Here is a 21,109-nt window from a genome sequence, read left to right as displayed (position 1 = left end):
GGTATTAAGCACTTTCTAACTCCAAAAATTGATTCTTCTAGAGCAAAAATTAGTTTAGCATTTTTGGTGACTCAAATTTGAAATTTGATTTGTAGCAAGAGAAAAATATTAAAAAAAACATACTTTTTTCTATCTAAGAGGCAAATTAATGGTATCAATATATTCGCAAATGTCTTATATACAGTTTAATACACTTTTAAGTCCATTATTTTTGGGCTTTGAGTGACCGTCGAATAAGGTTGATTTTATCTCCATTAGGGATATATTCGCTTATTCTCTTATTTTTATTATTGTCGTCAATTTAGGTTGCTAACACGGAAATTATTTGTTGGTCACTTCGTTCATCCAGTAATAGGGGAGGGGATGAGATAAAGGTTGTAAATGGGTGGTATCGTTATTTTAGCCAGCTATGAGTTTCACTTTATTAGAGTACATGATAATCTGGTTTAAGATCCAAGTAATAATAAATCTATTGCAGTATATGTATATTGTTTTATCCCTCAAGCAAGTTGCGTATTTTCTTTGGGGGTGTTTATCTAAAATAACATAAACTTTATATGGTCACCCCCAGCGTCTAGGGGCTTTGTATTCAAATGAATAAACTTTAAAAAGAGAATTCATAAAAATATCACGGGATTAGTATAAAGCTTACAAAAAATGGAGATATTAAATGGCTTAGTCATAAAGTAATGCTAATTTTGAATTTTAGCTGCATTGCATATTTTTACGTTTTTCCTTGAAGCTACGACGACCAGTGGGGGAAAAAGCAATACGTAGTATACTAAACAGGAAAAACAACTTTGTAGACCATTTTTTGTTTGGCATTGAGGGGCATTGAGTCACATGATCTTGGGGTACTTTTTTGGGTTGGGGATGGAGGGTTTAGTGGGATGGTTATAGCGTTAATTTTTGGTTAGGTCACATGATGGACTAATCTATTTAAGATAACTACTTAATGTCATTTTGGCATTTACATTAAACTTCAATTTATGATAATCTCATTCCCAATTTACTTTTTACTGTAACAAAAAAATCATTTTTTTAGGGTGGGGTCGTGGTGATTTAGCATATCACAAACGGGTATGTGGTGTGGTAAATCTATTCACCCCTGCTTGCAAAATAACCTAAAACCAGACCATGAGTAATATTAAGTATTAAGGATTTTTGGCTGTATATTAAGATCTAGTTAACCACTCCCAGGCAAGCATTATGGTCAAGCCAATAATCAATGTACATACCAAATGATGATAACCAAATTACCCCCCTGTAAATTGAAATTATCAATTAAAAAAGTTTGGAAAAAAAAACAATTCAGATTTTATGAAAGTTCTCAAAGTTTTAAAAGATAAATGAGATCACGTGTTTATGAACCTTTGGGTCCAGTACAATTTACAGTCCAGTATCCCCTCCATCCTCAGGCTTTACATAGAAGTTAAGCTATCTACCTATCTATCTTTGGCAATAATCATTCTTTTTTTCTGACTAAATGTGTCCATAAATGGTAAAAAGCATTTATAATCTAATTTCACACATTAACAACAAATATGCTACATATGTTTGAAATACAATATACACACATAGAGAAATTTTATATTTTGGAAAATATCAGGGATTTAAAGGGATAAGACAATGGCTGATAAATTAATGTTCATCCAAAATGCACAAAATTACTCCTGTAGTTTACTATCAGTGCAGTGGTTGAAACGTTTGGGCACTTAACTTAATGAACCAACCAATAAAATTTAATTAAAGTCCCCACAGTTGTTAAACCAATGAATAAGAAAATGCTATTTAAAACTTTGGGGACTAATGATTAAACAGCCCTATGTCCCCTACCTCCCTAAAAAATATACACTCCTGTAAGAACACTAAATTAATCTCAATTTTCTTAATTTTTTATTGAAAAAGATTATTGTATTCAGTGGCATACACAGGATTTTGCCAGGTAGAAGCGAATGAAAATTAAGACACCCCCTTTAAACCAAAATCGAGGGGGAGGTGTTAGGGGAATGTGAAGTGAATTTTCTAAAACCTAAAACATCCTTGACTGTTTAGGGAGCTGTATCAGGTTTTTTTTAGGGTATTTAGGAGGGTGAATACACACTCCTTTTCTGAACGTCTCTGTTAATAGTTGGATAAATATAAAGTTTGTATGTTAATGGCAAATAGACAAACAAACATACACACACTTCCTTTGTGGGCAATAGAAAAGATTAGCTTTTTCAGTAATACAGCTATTTTATATTTCTAATTATCTATATGTCTGTCATGACTTCAAGAAAATTTACTTGGCCGCTATTTTAGATAAGAGGATTATTATTCTCTGTTCAAATTCTGTCTCAAATTGTCCCTCCGTATTTTGGAATTTGTTTTATATGATTTTCGTTACTTACGGATTTTGTCATCTTTGTTTTTATAATGTTTGTTTTTGACATGACAATAACAATTTACAATAACTTGTTAATAAATAGCAGAATATTTATTTATCGCATCGTATTATAGACAGCTTTCCCTGGATAGTAAGATGAAAAATCATAAAATTCAAACCAGTTTTGATAGACCCATGGGGCCAAAGGCCAGTACAACAAAAGTGGTTTTAATTTTAAGATTTTTATTTTGATATTCATATCATATTTTCATTTGATATTCAAATTTCTATACATGATTTTTCGGTATGGCTGGAAACTGGTTCTAAGTCAGAGGATATTTATCGGGTTCGAAGCCATACTGGAATATTAATCAAGGTCCTTTTTAAATTTGACACTACGCCTATAACATCTAGGGGCTCTTAACACGAATTTATAAGGTGGGATATGAAAATAGCCTTAAACTATCTCAATACTTAAATTTAAAATATAACAATTCCAGGAACTTTAATATAACCATAGGTTCAGTGTTTATATCACTGTCAAGGGGGGGGGGTGTACTCAAATTTTCAAAATTGAAAAAATATTTCTAAGAGGATATTACCAGAGGTTCTCAATATTAATTTAACATTTGTTATATTTTAGGAGCGGATTCGCCTCCGAAGAACCGATTTCCATTCCCTCTCTTATGAACAGAGCCGTTGAAAAGGGACCGGATAACCGTAAGTTTCTTCTAGTAGCGCACCTACTCTTCAAGTCATCCGTGTTGGTTAGTTTTTACAAGTAACAAAGTTGCTCTATTATACACTTTGTCAGTCTGTAACGCGATTGGTGAAAGTGTAATTTTCCTATCCCCTCAACAGATATGGTTCACCATCACATCGAAGCTTTCTACAGGCCCAAGAAGTGGGGATGATAACCTAAACCTTCCCAAAGAAATCCCTTAAAAAAATTAAATCTCCAACTTTTTTTTACTTTTTCTTTTTAAAACTACAATCGACTCTACCCCTTTCCTCAAGTACCCCTAGTCGCTATTGAAATCTATATGAAATATTTTAAAAATTAAATAATATTTTCAGCTGCTCTGATAGTTAGAGATCCTAAGACAAACGAGGAGGTAAATATCCAATTTATTTTTTAGCAAAGTTACTCTATAATTAATGTAAAATGTTTGAATATGTTTTCTTTTTCGTTCGTCTCTCAGATAAAATACTTCCATTAAGTTTGCCTTAATATGATTGAATAACCTACATCCATTTTATAAGATAAGACTGTGTGAATTAAAATATTTGGTTGAAAAGTTTAAACACTTCTAGCTCGAACCAATCAATCAAGATTTTATGAAAGTACAAAAAATTTTAAAGCCAACAAATAAGAGAAAGTGTTTGTGTAAAACTGCTGGTAATATAATAATTTACAGTCGAATGTCCCCAAAGTTTTTTAATACTGTTTTCTTATTCGTTGGACTTTGGGGACTTTTATAAATTTTAATTGATTGGTTGATTTGATTTGATTTATTATTCTTGGGTGTACATACATAGAAAAAAAAAACAACAAAATAATAAATGAATTAAATGAATATTATATACATTTATATATACAGTCAAATTTTATTGATATGATTAATTTATAAAAAAATTTTCTTCCCAAATGGCAGTTTCCTAAAAACTAGGAAGTATGCAGTAATGTGTATTCACACATTGTTTTCATACAGGCCATATAAATAAGACAAAAAAAATAGAAAAAAAGATAATAAGCAATAAATAAAATCATATTGGAGAGGAAAGAATGATAATAGGAAGGATTGATTAGGACATACAAGTCTCACACCATTATTGCAATAATAGAAATTTAAAAAAAATTTTAACAAATAGATTTTGATTGATTTATCAGATTTCAAACAATATTGAAAAGAAATATAATTTTATCTACATTCTTGACATAATGGGTTGTTACACACTAAAGTTAAGCTTGATAACAAAGATTCTTTTAGATTTTTCATAAATTTTTTTCTTGATTGATTGTGGGTTAATAAATCATTATTACAATGGTTATTCCATAATTCTTGGAAATGATACTTAGGAAATCTTTCAATAGATTTAAACTTCGGTTTTTTAACATCAAACATATTAGAGTTTCTAAGATTTCTGGTATGTAATTGATTACGGCGAAGCCATGTACCTTGAAAGGAACTTGGTAGCTTACTGTTTATAAAATCATACATAAATAATAATTTCAAATAATTAGCTGATTCATGTAAAGGAAGGACATTCATTTTTTTAAATAAAGGCATTGTGTGTGAGATGTGTTTCTTACTAAAAACAATTCTTATTGCCTTTTTTTGCAATTTAATTAATGGGTCCATAGTAGATTTTAGACCACAACTCCAGGCAGGTAAACAGTAAAGTAAATGACTATTTATAAGTGAGTGAAAAAGCATTTTTTTGCTATCTAAATTCAGTATATGTTTAGCTCTATTTATAAGAAATAAGGAACTAGAAATCTTTTTACGTAAATGTTCTACATGATATTTAAAATTTAAAGAAGGATCTATAAATACACCTAGGAATTTAATTGCAGGAATATTGCTACTTGAATTGACGTAATTTAAGATTTTTATTTTCTCATGATCAAACTCATTTTCATTGTTAAAGTTTAGCTTAATATTAAGAGCATTCCAATCAATAGTATTTTCATTTTTATTAAATATCATGATTTTAGTTTTATCAGGATTTAAGCTCATTTGATTACTCCTAAACCAATCAGATATCTTTTTAAGTTCATTGTTTAATTTCAGTTTTATCTCTGTAAAGCTTTTACCAGAAATTAAAAAATTACTGTCATCAGCAAATAATAAAGTAAATAAATCAGTACAGTTTTTAAGATCATTTATGTAGATTAAAAATAGAATTGGTCCTAAAATAGAGCCCTGTGGGACACCTCTATCTATGTTCAGCTTTGTTGAGTCAGTGTTGTTTACATGTACAAATTGCTGTCTATTACTTAAATAATTTTTAAACCATTCAAGTTCAACGCCATTAATGCCAATTTTTGACAACTTTTTAATTAAAATAGAGTGTGGAATTGTATCAAAACATTTTGCAAGATCACAGAAGACTCCAATTACAGTTTTATTATCATTTTTTGCTTCAGCTATATAATTTAAGAGGTGTATCACGGGGTGTATTGTAGACTTTTTTGATTGAAATCCATACTGATGTTCAAAAATGATATTATTTCTAATCAAATAGCATGACAGTTGTTGATAAATGACTTTTTCTAAAACTTTTGAGAAAATAGCTAATAAACTTATCGGCCTATAGTTTGATGGATCAGCTTTTTCATTAGAATTATTCCCTTTTAACTTAAAAATAGGTATAACTTTTGCGATTTTAAATTCAGAAGGTATTTTTCCAGTTAAAATAGTTTGGTTAATGACATGAGAGAGAGGAAGGGCAATAACAGAAATTATTTTCTTCAAAAAAGAATTTGACAGGCCAAAAATGTCCATACTTTGTTTATTTCCCATTTTTTTAACAATATCTATAACTATATTTGGGTTTATTGTATGCATTTTAAAACTGGAATTATAATTAGGTATAAAGCTACACGGATCAATGTTAGAAGGATTTATTTTAGATGATATCTTGCTTGCTACAGAAGTGAAGTGTTCATTCAATTTCTCAGAAATTTCTGCATTATCTAAATATATAGCATCATTAAACTTCAATTCATTGATACATGTTGCTTTATCTTTTGTTTTTCGGATTGCATCTCTAATAATATCCCAAGTTTTCCTCAAGTCAGATTTACATTTTTTTAGCTCATTGCAATAATACAATTTTTTAGCTGTTTTTATTGCACGATTATAGACATTTCTATATCTATTATACATCCTAATATTATCAGCAGTTGGTTCATTAATACTTAACGTGGACAATTCAAATTTTTTATCTCTACATCTCATTAAACCATCAGTCATAAATTTTTCAATTTTATGTATGTTCTTATTAATTCTAATCCTTTGTAAAGGAAAAGAAAGTTCATAAAATTCATTAAAAAGCTCATAAAATTTATTAAAACAATTTTGGGGTTCTAAACTGTTAGTTACATTTTCCCAATTAACATTTCTTAATAGATTGATAAACCCAGTAATTTTTTCTTCATTAATATTTCTTGTAAAAAAACAAGATTCTTTACTTGCTTTATATGAATAAGGTGTTATTGTGAAAATTGGGAAATGATCAGATATATCATTTAATAAAATCCCTGAATGAAAACTATTATCTTTTGCGTTAGTAAAAATTTGGTCAATACATGTTGCTGATGTCCTAGAAATTCTTGTTGGTCTTGTTATCAAAGATAAAAAACCATTTGCAATGCAATTTTCAAGGAAATCATTTGTTTTTTCATGACAGTGATACTTTAAGATGTCAAAATTAGAATCTGTGAAAATGTAAGAGGCACATTTAAAAGACATTAATTTACTTTGTAGGTTAGAAAAATTATCAATAAAAAAATCCATTTGTTGAGATTCAGTAAATCCCATTATAGAAGTATTAGGCCGGTAGACATTACTCAAAACAAATTTTTCTTTGTTATATTCAAGTTGAATTGTGAGTGACTCAAATAAGCCTTCTTCAAATGTTGACAATTCATTCAATATTTTGAATTTTAGATTTTTATGAATATAATAAGCTATCCCGCCGCCCCCTTTATTCTTTCTACATTTATAGATAAAGATATAATCATCTATTTTAAATATATCTTGGTCATAAATAGTCCAGACTTCTTGCAAAGATATTACATCTATTGTAACTTTATTTTCTTTTAAATAATCTATATATTCTTTAAGCTGAATAAATTTACTATTAAGACTCTGAATGTTCCAAGAAAGAAATTTTAATGTTTGAAATTGCTTACATTTTTCAATGAATTGTTTGTTATTAAAATATGAACATGCCAAATCAATTTCATAATACGGATTTTCATAATTATTACCATTTAATGTAGGATCTTTATATCTAGATAAGAAATCATATTCAATATTATTTAAAATCTGACAAATACTACCCACCCTATCGAAAATCATTAGATAAATATAGTGTGAGACAAATACATAAAGGGTATGATGAAGAAACGAAGTTGGGGGAAAATAGGGAGAAGTTTTTAATGAATGAAAAATAAGGAAATTGGGTGTAGATTAACATGTAAACAAAACTCAGCTTACAAGGGTATTATATTAATTTTACATGAAGCAATTTTTAGTTGCGAAGCTACTCTATAATTTAAATATTATAAAATATAATGTAAGAGGATAAAACTTAGAAAAAAAATCAAAGTATTACATATAATAGAATCATAATGTTTAACATTTAACAATATTTCTCAATTATTTGATTAGGTGTGATTTCAAACATTTTCACTTTGAATACTTTATCACTCTTTTTAGTAATAAATTTGACAATTTTGCCATCTAGATGCCAAACTTTTTCAAATTTCTCAGATTGAATCAATTTTTGCATGACAGCATAACGGCGTTTGGTAAGATCAGCAGCAATACGATAACTTTTTGTGCCTTTTTCACAATCAATTTTCCGAACCTTAGCAAAATTTTTGTTGGCAAGAATTAGATTTCGAAGGTTGCGATTTTTGAAGCGCACAAAAATAGGTGGGCACATATAGTTACCACTCTTTGGGATGGGCAATACATGAGCTGTTTCAATGTAATCTGATGGTTCATGGTTTTTGAGTGTCCAAACGTTTCAATTAATAACTGTAATTTACAGAAATGGTAACTATGTGTATCATCATTGGGGATGCAATGTGCATCAATTTACATTGTCTTATCCCTTTAGATCCCTGGGAAGATTACAAATATTGTTGTATTATAGAAAATATGGACGTGGAAGGGATACAGAAATGATGTTAGAAACGTAGCCAAGGCATTCATCTACTATGGGCTTGAAAGGTATAGTTTGCATTTGATAGAATCTTCCTATTAAGTTCAAACTTCAAAAATCTTCATCGACTTTAGCTAAATACACGAATGGATTGCTAAGAATAGGAAGGGAAAGATAATAAAAGATTAATTTTAGGATATAATGGACCATTAAGTATCTTGCAAATACAACAAATACTACAATAGTTAAGCAGATAGCTATTTTTAAAGGCGAAGCTTTCCTATAATTAGGTTCCGTCCGTCCGTACGTCCATGTGTCACAGAAAGTTATGTCTTTTCGTTAATTTAAACAGGTTATAATTGTCCTATCGATTTCAAACTTTGCATGGTGATTCCTGTAATAATCAAGTCCTTAAAATGTAAGTATGTTCATAAACATTATCCTGTATCAAGGAGTTTTCAACAAATATACTTACAATTTTGCTTCGACTCTTATTCATTTTTATTCTGATTATTCAGTTCTGACACAATACAAGTGTGAATGTCCGTTTGTTCTACCGTTTCAGAGCTTCTCTTGTATGGATGTTGTCATCCTTTTTAATTAAACAGGGAAATCATTATGTGAAACCCTTAGCTTTTCAATTAACTTATTTTACACACGGACGGATAGACAGAAGGATAAAATGAGTTAAAGAGTAGCTAAAAAGTTATGATTGACTTATATTTGTATATTTTCTATTTTTAGTGGCTCAGTTTAGAATTAGGTTCGTAAAAATTTACTGACATCGATTATTGTGCGGTTTTTTTCTTTGTCTTATCTTTTGAGTTTCATAATTGCTGAATGTTAACATACTTATTTTATTATTATTTTAGGTTCAATTCAGTATGTATTCTTGGATTCAATTCTCCCGAGTGGGTTATTTCAGACGTGGCTGCTATCCATGCGGGTGGCACTGCTACAGGTAAATTTAGGTAGATTTTAAATGTAAATAGGGGGGTTTCTTTCAAAGTGCCTATTGGACTACAAAAACCCTCCCTTCTTTTGAAATTCAAAATTAAGGAAATTTTTTCAAAAAGTTTTCAAATGTTTTCTTTGGTTAGGTTAGGTTAAATTTGGTACAGGGAAGCACTGCAAATATGGGGAGAGAGATAGATTGATAGATAGATAATGATAAAATAGTTTGGCATTTAGACGGATCGACTGAAGTTAAACAGATGGATGAGTACTAGACAGGGAGAGTATTTAATAGTTATTTCTCGCATCGTATTATAAACGGCTTTCCGCGGATATAGAATGTACAATTATGAGATTAAAACTAGTTTTTTTAGCCCCGAGGTGACGAAGTCACCGGCTAAAAAAAACTAGTTTTAATCTTATGATTGTACATTTCTATATTCGTAGAAAGCTGGATATAATACGATGCTAGACATAATTTTTTTGTATGGATGAGAACCGGTTCCTATCCACCGGATTCGAATGAATACGAGAAATAAATTTATGGTTAAATTATCCATCTATTCTCTACATAACAAACTTTATATGGATCTATCTATAAATAAAACTGTTCTATTAGAAAAGTATGATGGTGTGATATTGGGATATAGGAGAGGTTGCGTGATTTTCTCAAAATTTTCTCAAAATACATTTAATTATTGGCCGCGGCGCTCGGCCCCCTAGACTATAAACTATCTTAACCTAACGATAAAAAATTGTTCATCAAATGCGCATTTGCCGCGTAACGTTTCATAGGACCTCTAATATCTCACCATCTACTTTTCTAATAGAAAAAACTGCATGCGTGTAATATGTTCGAATTTCGAACCAACACCTTGTCTATCTATCTATATACATTTATATCTAGGTATCTACCCCACGAATGGTCCCGAGGCCTGTGAATATATCCTAAAAGATTCTAATTGTGCCATCCTTGTTGTGGAAGACGACAATCAACTTAATAAGGTAAAATGCAATGTTACAGGGTGTGTAAAGAAAGTGTACCCTTTTAAAAATACTAATTGCCCGGCTTGTGTTAATGGTAGAAAAATACCGTTAGAATCGCTCTAAGCTCTAGATTTTTTAAATTATTAACACACCCTTTGTGAAAGACTTAATTATTTAAACAAACATTTGTTATTGAAGACGACAATCATTAACTCAATTTTAGCCAATTAAAAAGTCTCTGGATTGTCTCTGTATGAAGTATTAGGATGTATATGTTACTGTATGCCACACTTATTTTGACGTAACTTGGCCATTTTTTATCCGATGTTTGAATTACTCCTGCATTAGTTGACATAAAACATCCATGTACATGAAGGAATAGTTGAAAAGGTCTTTATATAAATAATTATTTTTAGGTTTGGAATATAGTGAAGGACAGTCCACAAATCAAGAAAATTATTCAGTACAGGTGAGTTTATAAATTATGAGTAGCTACACTCTTTATAAAAATCGTGGATATTATGACAGGGGAAAATTTAGTTTGCTATATTTGAACTCGTTTATTGGTCAGTTTAGTCATTCAGTAGGGGGGAAAAGGATTGAGTAAAGGGGGTGGAAGGGGGATTCGTTATTTTAAAAAAACTGGTTTTAATCTTATGATTTTACATTTTTATATTCGTAGAAAGCTGGATATAATACGATGCTAGACATAGTTTTTTCGTATGGATGAGAACCGGTTCCTATCCACCGGATTCGAATGAATACGAGAAATAACTTTCCTACATCTTTTTTTCAAGCAAATCTTTTTAAAGTATATCTAATTTTAGTAATTTATTTTTTTATCTAGTGGAAAAGTGATGAAGCCAGGAGTTGTCTATTGGGATGTAAGTGTTTTTATTTAGAAGTAGTATAGCTACTCTTTAATTAGTCTATTAATTGACGTTTGTTGCTTGTTGCATTTTCAACGCGGTATTGATATTTGCTGTCAATTTTTATAGACCTAATTGTTCAGTTGCCAATGATATTTTTTTTAAAGCTTTGATTATTTTTAATCAATTAGTAAGGTATGCCGTCCACCTGACTGTCAGTAAACGTTCATCAGAATCAACTGTGTTTCTTCTTTTCTTTATGTATGAACACTTTTTTATATAACATGTTGTGAGCTTGTTATTGCTGCGCTACTTATGAATGTAGAGTGACAAATAGTACTCTTAAACCATTGGAGAATATTAAGAAGGGGACACATAACAAATTATCAGAATTTATAGATTTGAGAATTCATGTGAGAGGAAATTGGGTACCTAATTGAAATATGCCAAAAATTTGTACCTGTCCGAAATTAGCCTGCATCGCCCTACTTGCTTATTTTAGAACTAGCAGCTACACTCCCTCAGTTGTTATTGAGATCTTAAGTTTCATACAAAAAACTTTAGTACTTTATATCTTAGGATTGTGTAAAGCATGGCGAGGTTTTGCCGGACGACGACCTTCAGGAAAGGCTAAGAGGAATGTCTATCAACCAGGTACAATAATTGAAATGAATTGATAATGAATATTGTACACGGATATTAGGACAGGGGAATAATTATCGTCAAATTAGGTTGTTACCATGGACGTCACTTATTGGTCAGATCGTTCATCCATTGGGAGGGGAGGGGATGGAATAAAGGGTTGGATGCGGTTATCATCATTTTAGCTACAAGTTTAAATTTATTAGAGTATATGATATTCTGGTGTAAGATCCTAGTATTAATAAATCCATTCCTAAAATGATTTAGATGGTAGAATTTATTAACAGTATGAACTAAACTCGATCGAAGATATACTAGATAGATAAGTTTAAACCATAATATAGAGATAGATAGAACATTTAAAGGGGGTTTGAATTTTCGACCGTACATTTATTACTTAAGGACAATTGACTTTTGGTATTGTTGACTATGGATGGGGTTTGACACCTGGAGGATTTTTTCACGGGTTTTTAAACCTTAAGGGGACACTACCCCAAACACTCCCTACGTACACCTATGATTACCAATTAACCGACCTATTTTTAATAATTTTTATTTTAGGTGTGCACCCTGATCTATACTTCTGGTACAACTGGAAACCCTAAGGTATAGATTTTATCCTTCATTGCCCTATCTCTGTCCATTGCTTATAATATAAATAGTATAGATGTATATACAGATAACTACCTCCCTCCCTTTTCCTATGACCTTTTTCGTCTGCTAACTGTTTTCTGCTACTTTGCTGTGTAAATATTCCCGTCACCATTATTGGTTGGTTTTCAAAGAACAACTTGAGAGTCGGCATAAGGTTATCGGGATTGGGAAACATTTATTTAACCCCTTCCACCTCTAGTGTTTTATTCTAATATAAAAATACAAAGTAATTTAATAAATTAAGAATAGCAATGTTCATGGCCAGCATTTATAATTTACAAGTAATCCCGTATAATTGTCGTAAGAAATATCAGAATAGCATATGATTTGATTCCATATTGCTTCATTAAAATCCTTATACCACTTCCTTATAGCGTTACAGACTTGGCAAAGAACGGACTGACAAACAGACAAATGTTTTGTAATCCCTTCTTATAAAACCAGTACTCATTGTGATTTGTATTCATACATTTTCATCCATAAATTGCATTTGTTAGCAAAATTTCTCTATTAACTTTGTCTTTCCATCCGTCCGTCAGTCCGTCAATCTTGGACGTTATCCAGCATCCATCATTTAGTCCGTCGTCGGTAAGTCTTTTATGATACAAAATATTAATTTCTAAACAGATAAATACATATGTGAAAGGTTTTGTGATAATTTTCTATTATTGTTACCACTGAACATCTGGTGTTTTAAAATGATGTACATATTTCTATCCATATTTTTTTACGTCGCTATTTATGGATGTTATCATTCCTGTTATGTACTAAAGAGTGTAGTTTCTCTCACTCTGTATGTTAATCTGTCAGTCTGTAACTATGTCTTATTTAGGGTGTGATGTTAAGCCAAGATGCCATAACTTGGACAGCTTGGATTTCTTGCAAGGTAAACTTTTATAAAATAGGTCATGAGTTCGAATCTTAAGCAAAACCGAGTCATTAGTAAAGACCAAATTTTGTGCAATAACCAAGCAATGGGATTTCCTGGTCTGCCATTTAAAATAACGTAGTTCTTGTTCGTTAATTTAAAAACTATAGGTATTTTTTGAAATTTAATTTTGGTTTTAAACCTGTAGTATCTAAAATTTCAACCTCTTATTTTATTCTTTAGAATAGGTAATTTTGTTTATTGCCTCTTGTTTTATCCTTTAAGATTCCAAATTTTAATGTAGATGCACAAATTCAACATGGCTGGTAATGATGAGAGGATTCTTAGCTACCTGCCCCTCAGCCATATTGCTGGAAATCTTATTGGTAAGAGAAAATCCTTTTTTAGTCTGAAAACTACCTGAAGTGTATGTAAAGTTTGGAAGCTGGTTTTTCCCTCAAAGCAAAATAAATTGAAAATAAGGGGTGCTGTTTTCTTGAGGGCTACTCTGTCCTCTACAATAATATTATTTCAAAAAAAGTAATTCAGGGGCCGGGGGGGGGGGGGGACATTACTCGACTTAAACTATCTAAATTACCAAATTTTTCAAAACTAAGGGCTTTCATCCATTAATTTTCAAGGGTTTTGAGGGGAAGGGGTGGAAATCAAAATAGCCCAACCTAAATTAAGTATCAATATTAATTTTTATAATAAAAAACACATTTTATAACGTTTCTGAAAACTACGCGGTAAAAATTGCTAATTCTTTTTTAGATATTTGGTCCATGATGATTTGTGCTGGAACTACATACTTTGCTGACAAAAATGTATTAAAGGTATTCTTTTTGTACCCTGGTTAATATTATTATTTTAAAGAGGGGAGTGGGGTTGTATTAGATATAAGTATGTTAATATTTTTCGAATACCTACTGATTAATATTTCTTTTATGGAGTATTTTTCTTATTAATGGCTTATTAATTTAGCGAAATCTAAATAAAAAGTAAGCATAAAATATATTGTTTTTTTTATCATGAATTAATAGCGACTTCGCTACTAGAGGTCTCTAAGGGCACTTGAGGAGGGTATTTAAAAAGGAAAGAGAACATTTTTTTGGAGGGGGAGATTTTGTTTTAAAGGGTGTTGGTACCCTCCCCAGAAATAGTTATAAACCTTCCCTGGACCTATGAGAAGCTACCCTGTAAAGGACATCCTTCGGTACAGACAGACAAACTGTCACTTTATTATAAGGATTACCTATTTTTAATATTAAATATATTTTCAGAGCACCCTGAAAGAAAATCTTCATTGGTGCAAACCCACAAGATTTTTTGGAGTCCCTAGGGTATGGGAAAAGGTATGTACCAACAGATGTATTACCCTTAGATGGGCTATCAGACACAATAATTCGTCTAACATAAAAAGGATTTATGGCAGACGAAAAGTTTTGCTTACATTTAATTTCAATATTACGAGCGACTAATTCTTTGGATGATATAATTTTCCGAAAGCTGACTTATTATAAATGGATGAAATGGAAAAGATAAGCGTTCTTTCAATATGTGTACACTTTTTAACCAATAACATGGCTCGATTGGTTATACACTATTTTCTTATTGGTCTAATTTGCTGATAAAAATCACCTATATATTTCTACACCTTAAGGAAACAAGGATGATAACATCCATAAAGGAGACGTTCAACAGATCGTCAGACAAACGAACAGTAAGATACATAGAGTATCATCACATTTAATATTCAACATTACTAAGAATTAGAACAAAAAATCTATCCCAGTATTTCTTTTATGGATACTGTCTTCTTTGTTTCGTCCGTCCTTAACTTACGAAAAAAAGACTACATCCATGTTTTATTTAGATGATGGAAAAAATGTTAGAATTAGGAAGATCTACCAAGGGTCTGAAGAAAGTTATTGCAACTAAGGCTAAGAAGGCGGGCTTGGAACATCATCTCAATGTAAGATATATCAATAGATAGATTAATCAATATATTGATTGATTGATATACTGTAAAACTAGTTACTTTGCCTCTAGCCTCTAAGGGAGGAGGGGTGAGGAAAAAAAACCACCACAAGAAATTTATATGTCTTCCCTAAAAAGTACAACTAACTTTGACAAGTGATTTCCAAGACTTAGCTTAAGATTGAAAATGTACTACATTATATCCTAGGATAAATAGTTAGATTGAGAGATTCATTGAAAATTTTAATGATTTATTAATATTGATCTATTGATTGGTTTAGTGATTGATAGACAGAATGATGAATAGAATTATAGATCAACAGACCAATACAAAATTGTAAAATTAAATCATTACATACGACAAAACAAAGACCAGTTATATATCGCATCACACTTTAACGTACTGGCAAACCTAAAATGCCTTGATTATAAATGTAGAAGGAAATCTCATAGTATTGAAGTTCGCTTTATCTACATTTGTATGTTCTTGTGTTACTAAAGATCTCTAAACCTTATTTATTTATTTAGCACAACGGAGGCAAAAAGTTCGAGATATTTCAGAAGGTTGTCTTCTCTGCTGTAAGTATTGTTTGTAGCATAGCTACTCTACAACAAGGGTCTGTCCGTATGTCTGTTTGTACCTCATGGAGTAAACAGGAAACGAATTGTTGATTTGTTATAAAACTATTGTTGTTGTTGTGGGTAGGGAATCTCTTTTTGACTTCACAAAATACTAGTGCACAAGCTTTTAAACCAATAAATTAATCTTCAAAAGGGGTAATTTTGTTAAAATAATTCAGGGACTAAAATAACATATCTTTCATTTACCTATCCCCTATCCGAGGTTATGTTATGCTATATTAAGTACAATCTACCTTCCCTTATCTTTAACTTTTTATTCTTTTTCGTTAATAATACCATTTAAGTAACAATTCAAAGACTTAAACCTAAAATAATCTACTTTAATATACATGGTCATTTATTTTTTTGACAAGATGCAAAAGGGCATAATTGTCCTTGTTTAGGTTAAAGTTGGACTTGGATTTGACCAGTGCCGTGGATTCTACTCAGGTGCCGCACCCCTGGCCAATGGAACTTTTAGATATTTCCTAAGGTATAAAGATTGATAGTAGATAGATAGAAATAGAAAAATCCAATTGTTCAATTACTGCACCCTTGTCTATATAATAGATACCTAGATAGACAGATAGCTAGATTAAGTATTCATGTTTTTAGTTTGGACATCAAGATCTTGGAACTGTACGGACTCAGCGAGACCTGTGGACCTCTCACGTTCCAGGTCAGAAGCATAGATACATTTTTCTATTTAAGCTCCGATTCATTTCCGCTGGATTTAACCGGTTTTTGCCTAAAAAAAATCATTTAAGGTTTATATTAAAGAGATTTTTCAAAGAATAAAATAAATAAAAATCATAAAATTAATCAAATCAAATTCAAATCTTTAATAAAATTTATGTCCATTTTTATTACCTGGGCTTGTGGCCTCTAGGGGCTAAAACACTGGAAGTTATCTTATGATTTTTAATTTTACTTTCCGCGGAAAACTATAATACTAGACTAATAACTAAACTGCTTCCGCCTGAAAGTTTCTACAAACAAAAAGATATATTACCCATTGCTAATTTCATATGTGTGGAAATGATGGCACATTACAAAATCATTACAAACTACAAAAGGAAGAATAAACTTGGGGAGGGGACATTGGGCTGTTTATTACACTATTCTATTTATTATAATAACGTTTTCTTATTCGTTGGCTTTGTAACTTTGGGAACTTTTGTTGAATTTTCATTAGTTGGTTCGTTTACTTGAGTGTCAAAACGTTTCAAACACTAATTGTAATTGAATTGTAGAAGGGGTAATTTTGTGTTGCATCATTGGGGATGTACATCAATTTATTAGCCTTATAGATCAACCTACAAAATAATTGCCTGGATAATTAATGATATGTTGTTAATTATTTTAGCTGCCACATCAATTTCGTGAGAATTCAGTTGGCGTTGTTGTAGATGCTGTCAAAACTAAACTTGAACGGGTAAGTTTCATCCGCTAGTTGTCTGATACAATGTCACTATCCGGGATACAATTCGTCATAATAAATACATTAAAAAGATGCCTATAAAAGTGAATTGAAATATTTACTACTATTTAATTAAAATGTTCCTTTCTAAATCTTTCATTTCACTGTTTAAAAAAAATATTATTTAAATACTTCTCCTTAGTTTTATGGTTTGATTTGTAGGTCTTTTGAGAGCTTTTGTTTAACGGAGGTACAATCATTATCTTTTATCTAGTCTTATGTATTTTGATCTCGAAAATTTTTAGTCTCCAAGTCAGTAACGCTATAGACAAGATATGATTTTCTTGGCTACTATTGAAGATAGATTATATCATGATGGGATATCTCAACTTTATATATATATATTTAGAGTTCAGGTCCTGATGTAGAAGCAGGAGAGATATGGGGCTGGGGTAAAAATATCATGATGGGAAATCTCAACTATATGTATATATTTAGAGTTCAGACCCTAAAGTCGAAGCAGGAGAGATAGGGGGCTGGGGTAGAAATATCATGATGGGATATCTCAACTATATATATATATATATTTAGAGTTCAGGTCCTGATGTAGAAGCAGGAGAGGTATGGGACTGGGGTAGATATATCATGATGGGATATCTCAACTATATGTGTATATTTAGAGTTCAGACCCTGAAGTAGAAGCAGGAGATATATGGGGCTGGGGTAGAAATATCATGATGGGATATCTCAACTATATAAATATATTTCTATTTAGAGTTCAGACCCTGAGGTAGAAGCAGGAGAGATATGGGGCTGGAGTGGAAATATTATGATGGGATATCTCAACTATATAAATATATTTATATTTAGAGTTCAGACCTTGAGGTAGAAGCAGGAGAGATATGGGGCTGGGATAGAAATATCATGATGGGATATCTCAACTATATATATATTTAGAGTTCAGACCCTGAAGCAGAAGCAGGAGAGATATGGGGCTGGGGTAGAAAAATCATGATGGGACATCTCAACTATATAAATATATTTCTATTTAGAGTTCAGACCCTGAGGTAGAAGCAGGAGAGATATGGGGCTGGAGTGGAAATATTATGATGGGATATCTCAACTTTATATATATATATATATTTAGAGTTCAGATCCTGAGGTAGAAGCAGGAGAGATATGGGGCTGGGGTAGAAATATCATGATGGGATATCTCAACTATATATTTAGAGTTTTAATTCTGAAGTAGAAGCAGGGGGAGATATGAGACTGGAATATAAAATTTATTGATGGGATATCTCCACTACATATATTTTTAGAGTTCAGACCCTGAAGTAGAAGCAGGAGAGATATGGGGCTGGGGTAGAAATATCATGATGGGATATCTCAACAGACAGGATGCTACTCAAAAGGTAATTATTATAGAAAAGTAACAGGATGTCTACTTAGTACTGTCTGTCTGTACTCAAGGATCTTGCTAACCGCAAGACCGATATGGTTCTCCTTGACAATGTAGCTTTTCATATGTATTGGGATGGTGTATATTTTTAGGGAGGGTGTACACTGTACAACCACCCTCTGAAGCGAAATCGCACCTAGAGAAAAACGACCTTACACAAAAAAAAAATTTATATGAACGACGACATTTATAATTTGATTGACGCCGCCATTTTGTTTTTTTAGGATATGACTGATGATGGCTGGTTCAAGACTGGCGATCTGGGAGAGATTGATAGAGATGGTTTTCATTTCATTGTTGGCAGAGAGAAGGTATAGATAGGTAGATAAAATAGTTATATAGACAGATAGATTAATAGATGGATTGATGAATGGATATATAGATAGATAATTTTAGGAGCGATAGATAGAAAGGATAAAAGCATTGATAGATGATTTGATAAAATAATTAAAAGAATAAATTTATGACAGAGATAGAATTAAAATAAAATAATGTACATAGTTGAATATAGTGTTTAAGTACTAAAAATAGTAGATAAAAAGTATTACAGCGAATGAGTTAAGTTTCCATTCAAAAATATATTTTCTAGGATTTGATTATCACCGCTGGTGGTGAGAACGTAGCCCCTGCTCTTATCCAAGATAAAGTTCAAGAGGAGCTTCCCATCATTGCACATGTAAGCATAGATAGATAGATAGATATAGCCAGGAGGGAGAGAACATTCAACTATATATTATACTTAATGTTATTAGCTTGCTTAAAACTTTGGTACTTTTATTGAATCTTGATTGATTAGTACAAAGTGCCAAAAGTTTTAACCAATCATTTTTGGGTAATATTGTTTCTTATAATTTGGGGTATGCATCAAGATAACGTTTATTATCTTATCTATAAAGATCCATGGATAGAAAAAAATAGCCTAAAACCATCACAGACTTTTAATGATTTGAGCAGGATTTTGTAACCAAATTATTCCTTCACTTTAAAACTTTACGTACATTTTATTTCTTGATTCCAAACTATTAGTGTCTAATGTTTTGAACCAATAATTCTAATCTTTAGGACTAATAATGTAACTAATGACTTATATATTTTCAGGCCTTAGTTTTGGGAGACAAACAGAAGTTTATTTCGTGTTTCTTGACCCTAGCTGTGGAGGTCAACCCAGATACTTTGGTAAGTCTCTTAAACACCCTTTTACCGCTTCCACTACCCTTGGAGGACTATGAAAATATGCCCCTATTTTTAGCTTATCGATTTGATATATACTACCTATTAGACGTATTATTCCTCATTTTATATAATACATCTTCATTTAGTTAGATATTTACTTGTCTATAACTTTTACTATTGTCGTAGGAACCCAGCCGCCGACTGACGCCGGCCGCTATCGACTGGTGCCGATCAATCGGCAGTACAGCCAACACCGTGACTGATGTCCTCAAGGGACCGGACTCCAGAGTTATGAGAGGAATACAGGTAAAAAAGGGCGGTTTCCCCAATATTGCATCTGCATCACAAACAAACTTTTTGACAAAATAAAACGTATTTTTTTATCGTTTATGTTAGGTTAATTAGGGTTAGAAGAAACCAGCAGGGCTAGCATCTCGTAAAATTTAGATAGGGGTTGTGGGTTGATTGGTGCTTATTTCAATTATCTTTTTTCCTTTACCTATTATTGCCCCCCCCCCACCCCCACCCACCCTATCCTTTTTAAAGAAAATTAATTGAAATTTATTGGTTTAGATTTACGTTTAACTTATTACTTTGGGTCAGTTTGGGTTAGGTTATATCGGGCACTGGTTACTGGGAGTAGTCTTGGATGTACAACGCAGATTATGAATAGGATAAAAAATTTTTTTATTTTATTTCAAAAATAAAAAGAGGAGAGAAATGGATGGTTCATCTAGGACAAACAAGGGAAAGTGCCAATTTATCTTTTTGACATAACATTTCATAGGCTGGTATTGATCGTTCCAACAAGAAGGCGGTCAGTAATGCTTCCAGAATTCAGAAATGGATGATTCTACCTCAGGTGTGTATAGTTGTAATTAAATTTTGCGGGTATCCCTATACTTAAGTAACAGGATGTCTGTGTTTTTGTGTGTCTGTGTGTTTGTACCGAAGGATCTGGCTAACCGCTGAACCGATCGGGTTCTCCTTAACAGTGTAGCTTCTCATAGGACTCGGAAAGGTTTATAACTATTTTGGGGGAGGGTACCACCACCCTCCCAAGAGAAATCACAATAAATTCGAAAAAAAAAATAATCATTAACGCCGCATAGTGTCGCTAGCGTAGTGGCGCTGCGTAGAGACATGAATTTAAAAGCTGATTGTAACATAGACAAATTATTTCTCAAATTAGATATTTAAAATAAAAAAAAAC

At 31.6% G+C, this 21,109-nt stretch overlaps 1 protein-coding gene across 1 annotated transcript in view; it reads left to right on the top strand.

Annotated features, from left to right (window-relative positions):
- LOC145332702 (long-chain-fatty-acid--CoA ligase ACSBG2-like) overlaps positions 1–21,109 on the top strand; it is a 46,921-nt gene that overhangs the window by 17,544 nt on the left and 8,268 nt on the right. Inside the window, exons 3-26 of the mRNA XM_080177720.1 lie at positions 3,012–3,088; positions 3,446–3,483; positions 8,261–8,337; positions 9,142–9,230; positions 10,131–10,228; positions 10,627–10,679; positions 11,058–11,094; positions 11,659–11,733; positions 12,283–12,327; positions 13,208–13,261; positions 13,548–13,629; positions 14,018–14,079; positions 14,527–14,598; positions 15,120–15,218; positions 15,752–15,802; positions 16,249–16,337; positions 16,460–16,523; positions 17,211–17,279; positions 18,584–18,676; positions 18,948–19,034; positions 19,313–19,399; positions 19,822–19,899; positions 20,083–20,202; positions 20,684–20,758. Coding sequence (XP_080033846.1) covers positions 3,012–3,088; positions 3,446–3,483; positions 8,261–8,337; positions 9,142–9,230; positions 10,131–10,228; positions 10,627–10,679; positions 11,058–11,094; positions 11,659–11,733; positions 12,283–12,327; positions 13,208–13,261; positions 13,548–13,629; positions 14,018–14,079; positions 14,527–14,598; positions 15,120–15,218; positions 15,752–15,802; positions 16,249–16,337; positions 16,460–16,523; positions 17,211–17,279; positions 18,584–18,676; positions 18,948–19,034; positions 19,313–19,399; positions 19,822–19,899; positions 20,083–20,202; positions 20,684–20,758 — 1,771 coding nt within the window. The remainder of the gene's footprint in view (positions 1–3,011; positions 3,089–3,445; positions 3,484–8,260; positions 8,338–9,141; positions 9,231–10,130; positions 10,229–10,626; positions 10,680–11,057; positions 11,095–11,658; positions 11,734–12,282; positions 12,328–13,207; positions 13,262–13,547; positions 13,630–14,017; positions 14,080–14,526; positions 14,599–15,119; positions 15,219–15,751; positions 15,803–16,248; positions 16,338–16,459; positions 16,524–17,210; positions 17,280–18,583; positions 18,677–18,947; positions 19,035–19,312; positions 19,400–19,821; positions 19,900–20,082; positions 20,203–20,683; positions 20,759–21,109) is intronic.

Source organism: Acartia tonsa, chromosome 11, assembly GCF_053477335.1.
Source record: "Acartia tonsa isolate MP-2025a chromosome 11, ASM5347733v1, whole genome shotgun sequence".
Taxonomy (NCBI): Eukaryota; Metazoa; Arthropoda; class Copepoda; order Calanoida; family Acartiidae; genus Acartia; species Acartia tonsa.
Note: the sequence above shows the minus strand (reverse complement) of the source record. Positions and strands in the feature narration are given on the sequence as shown.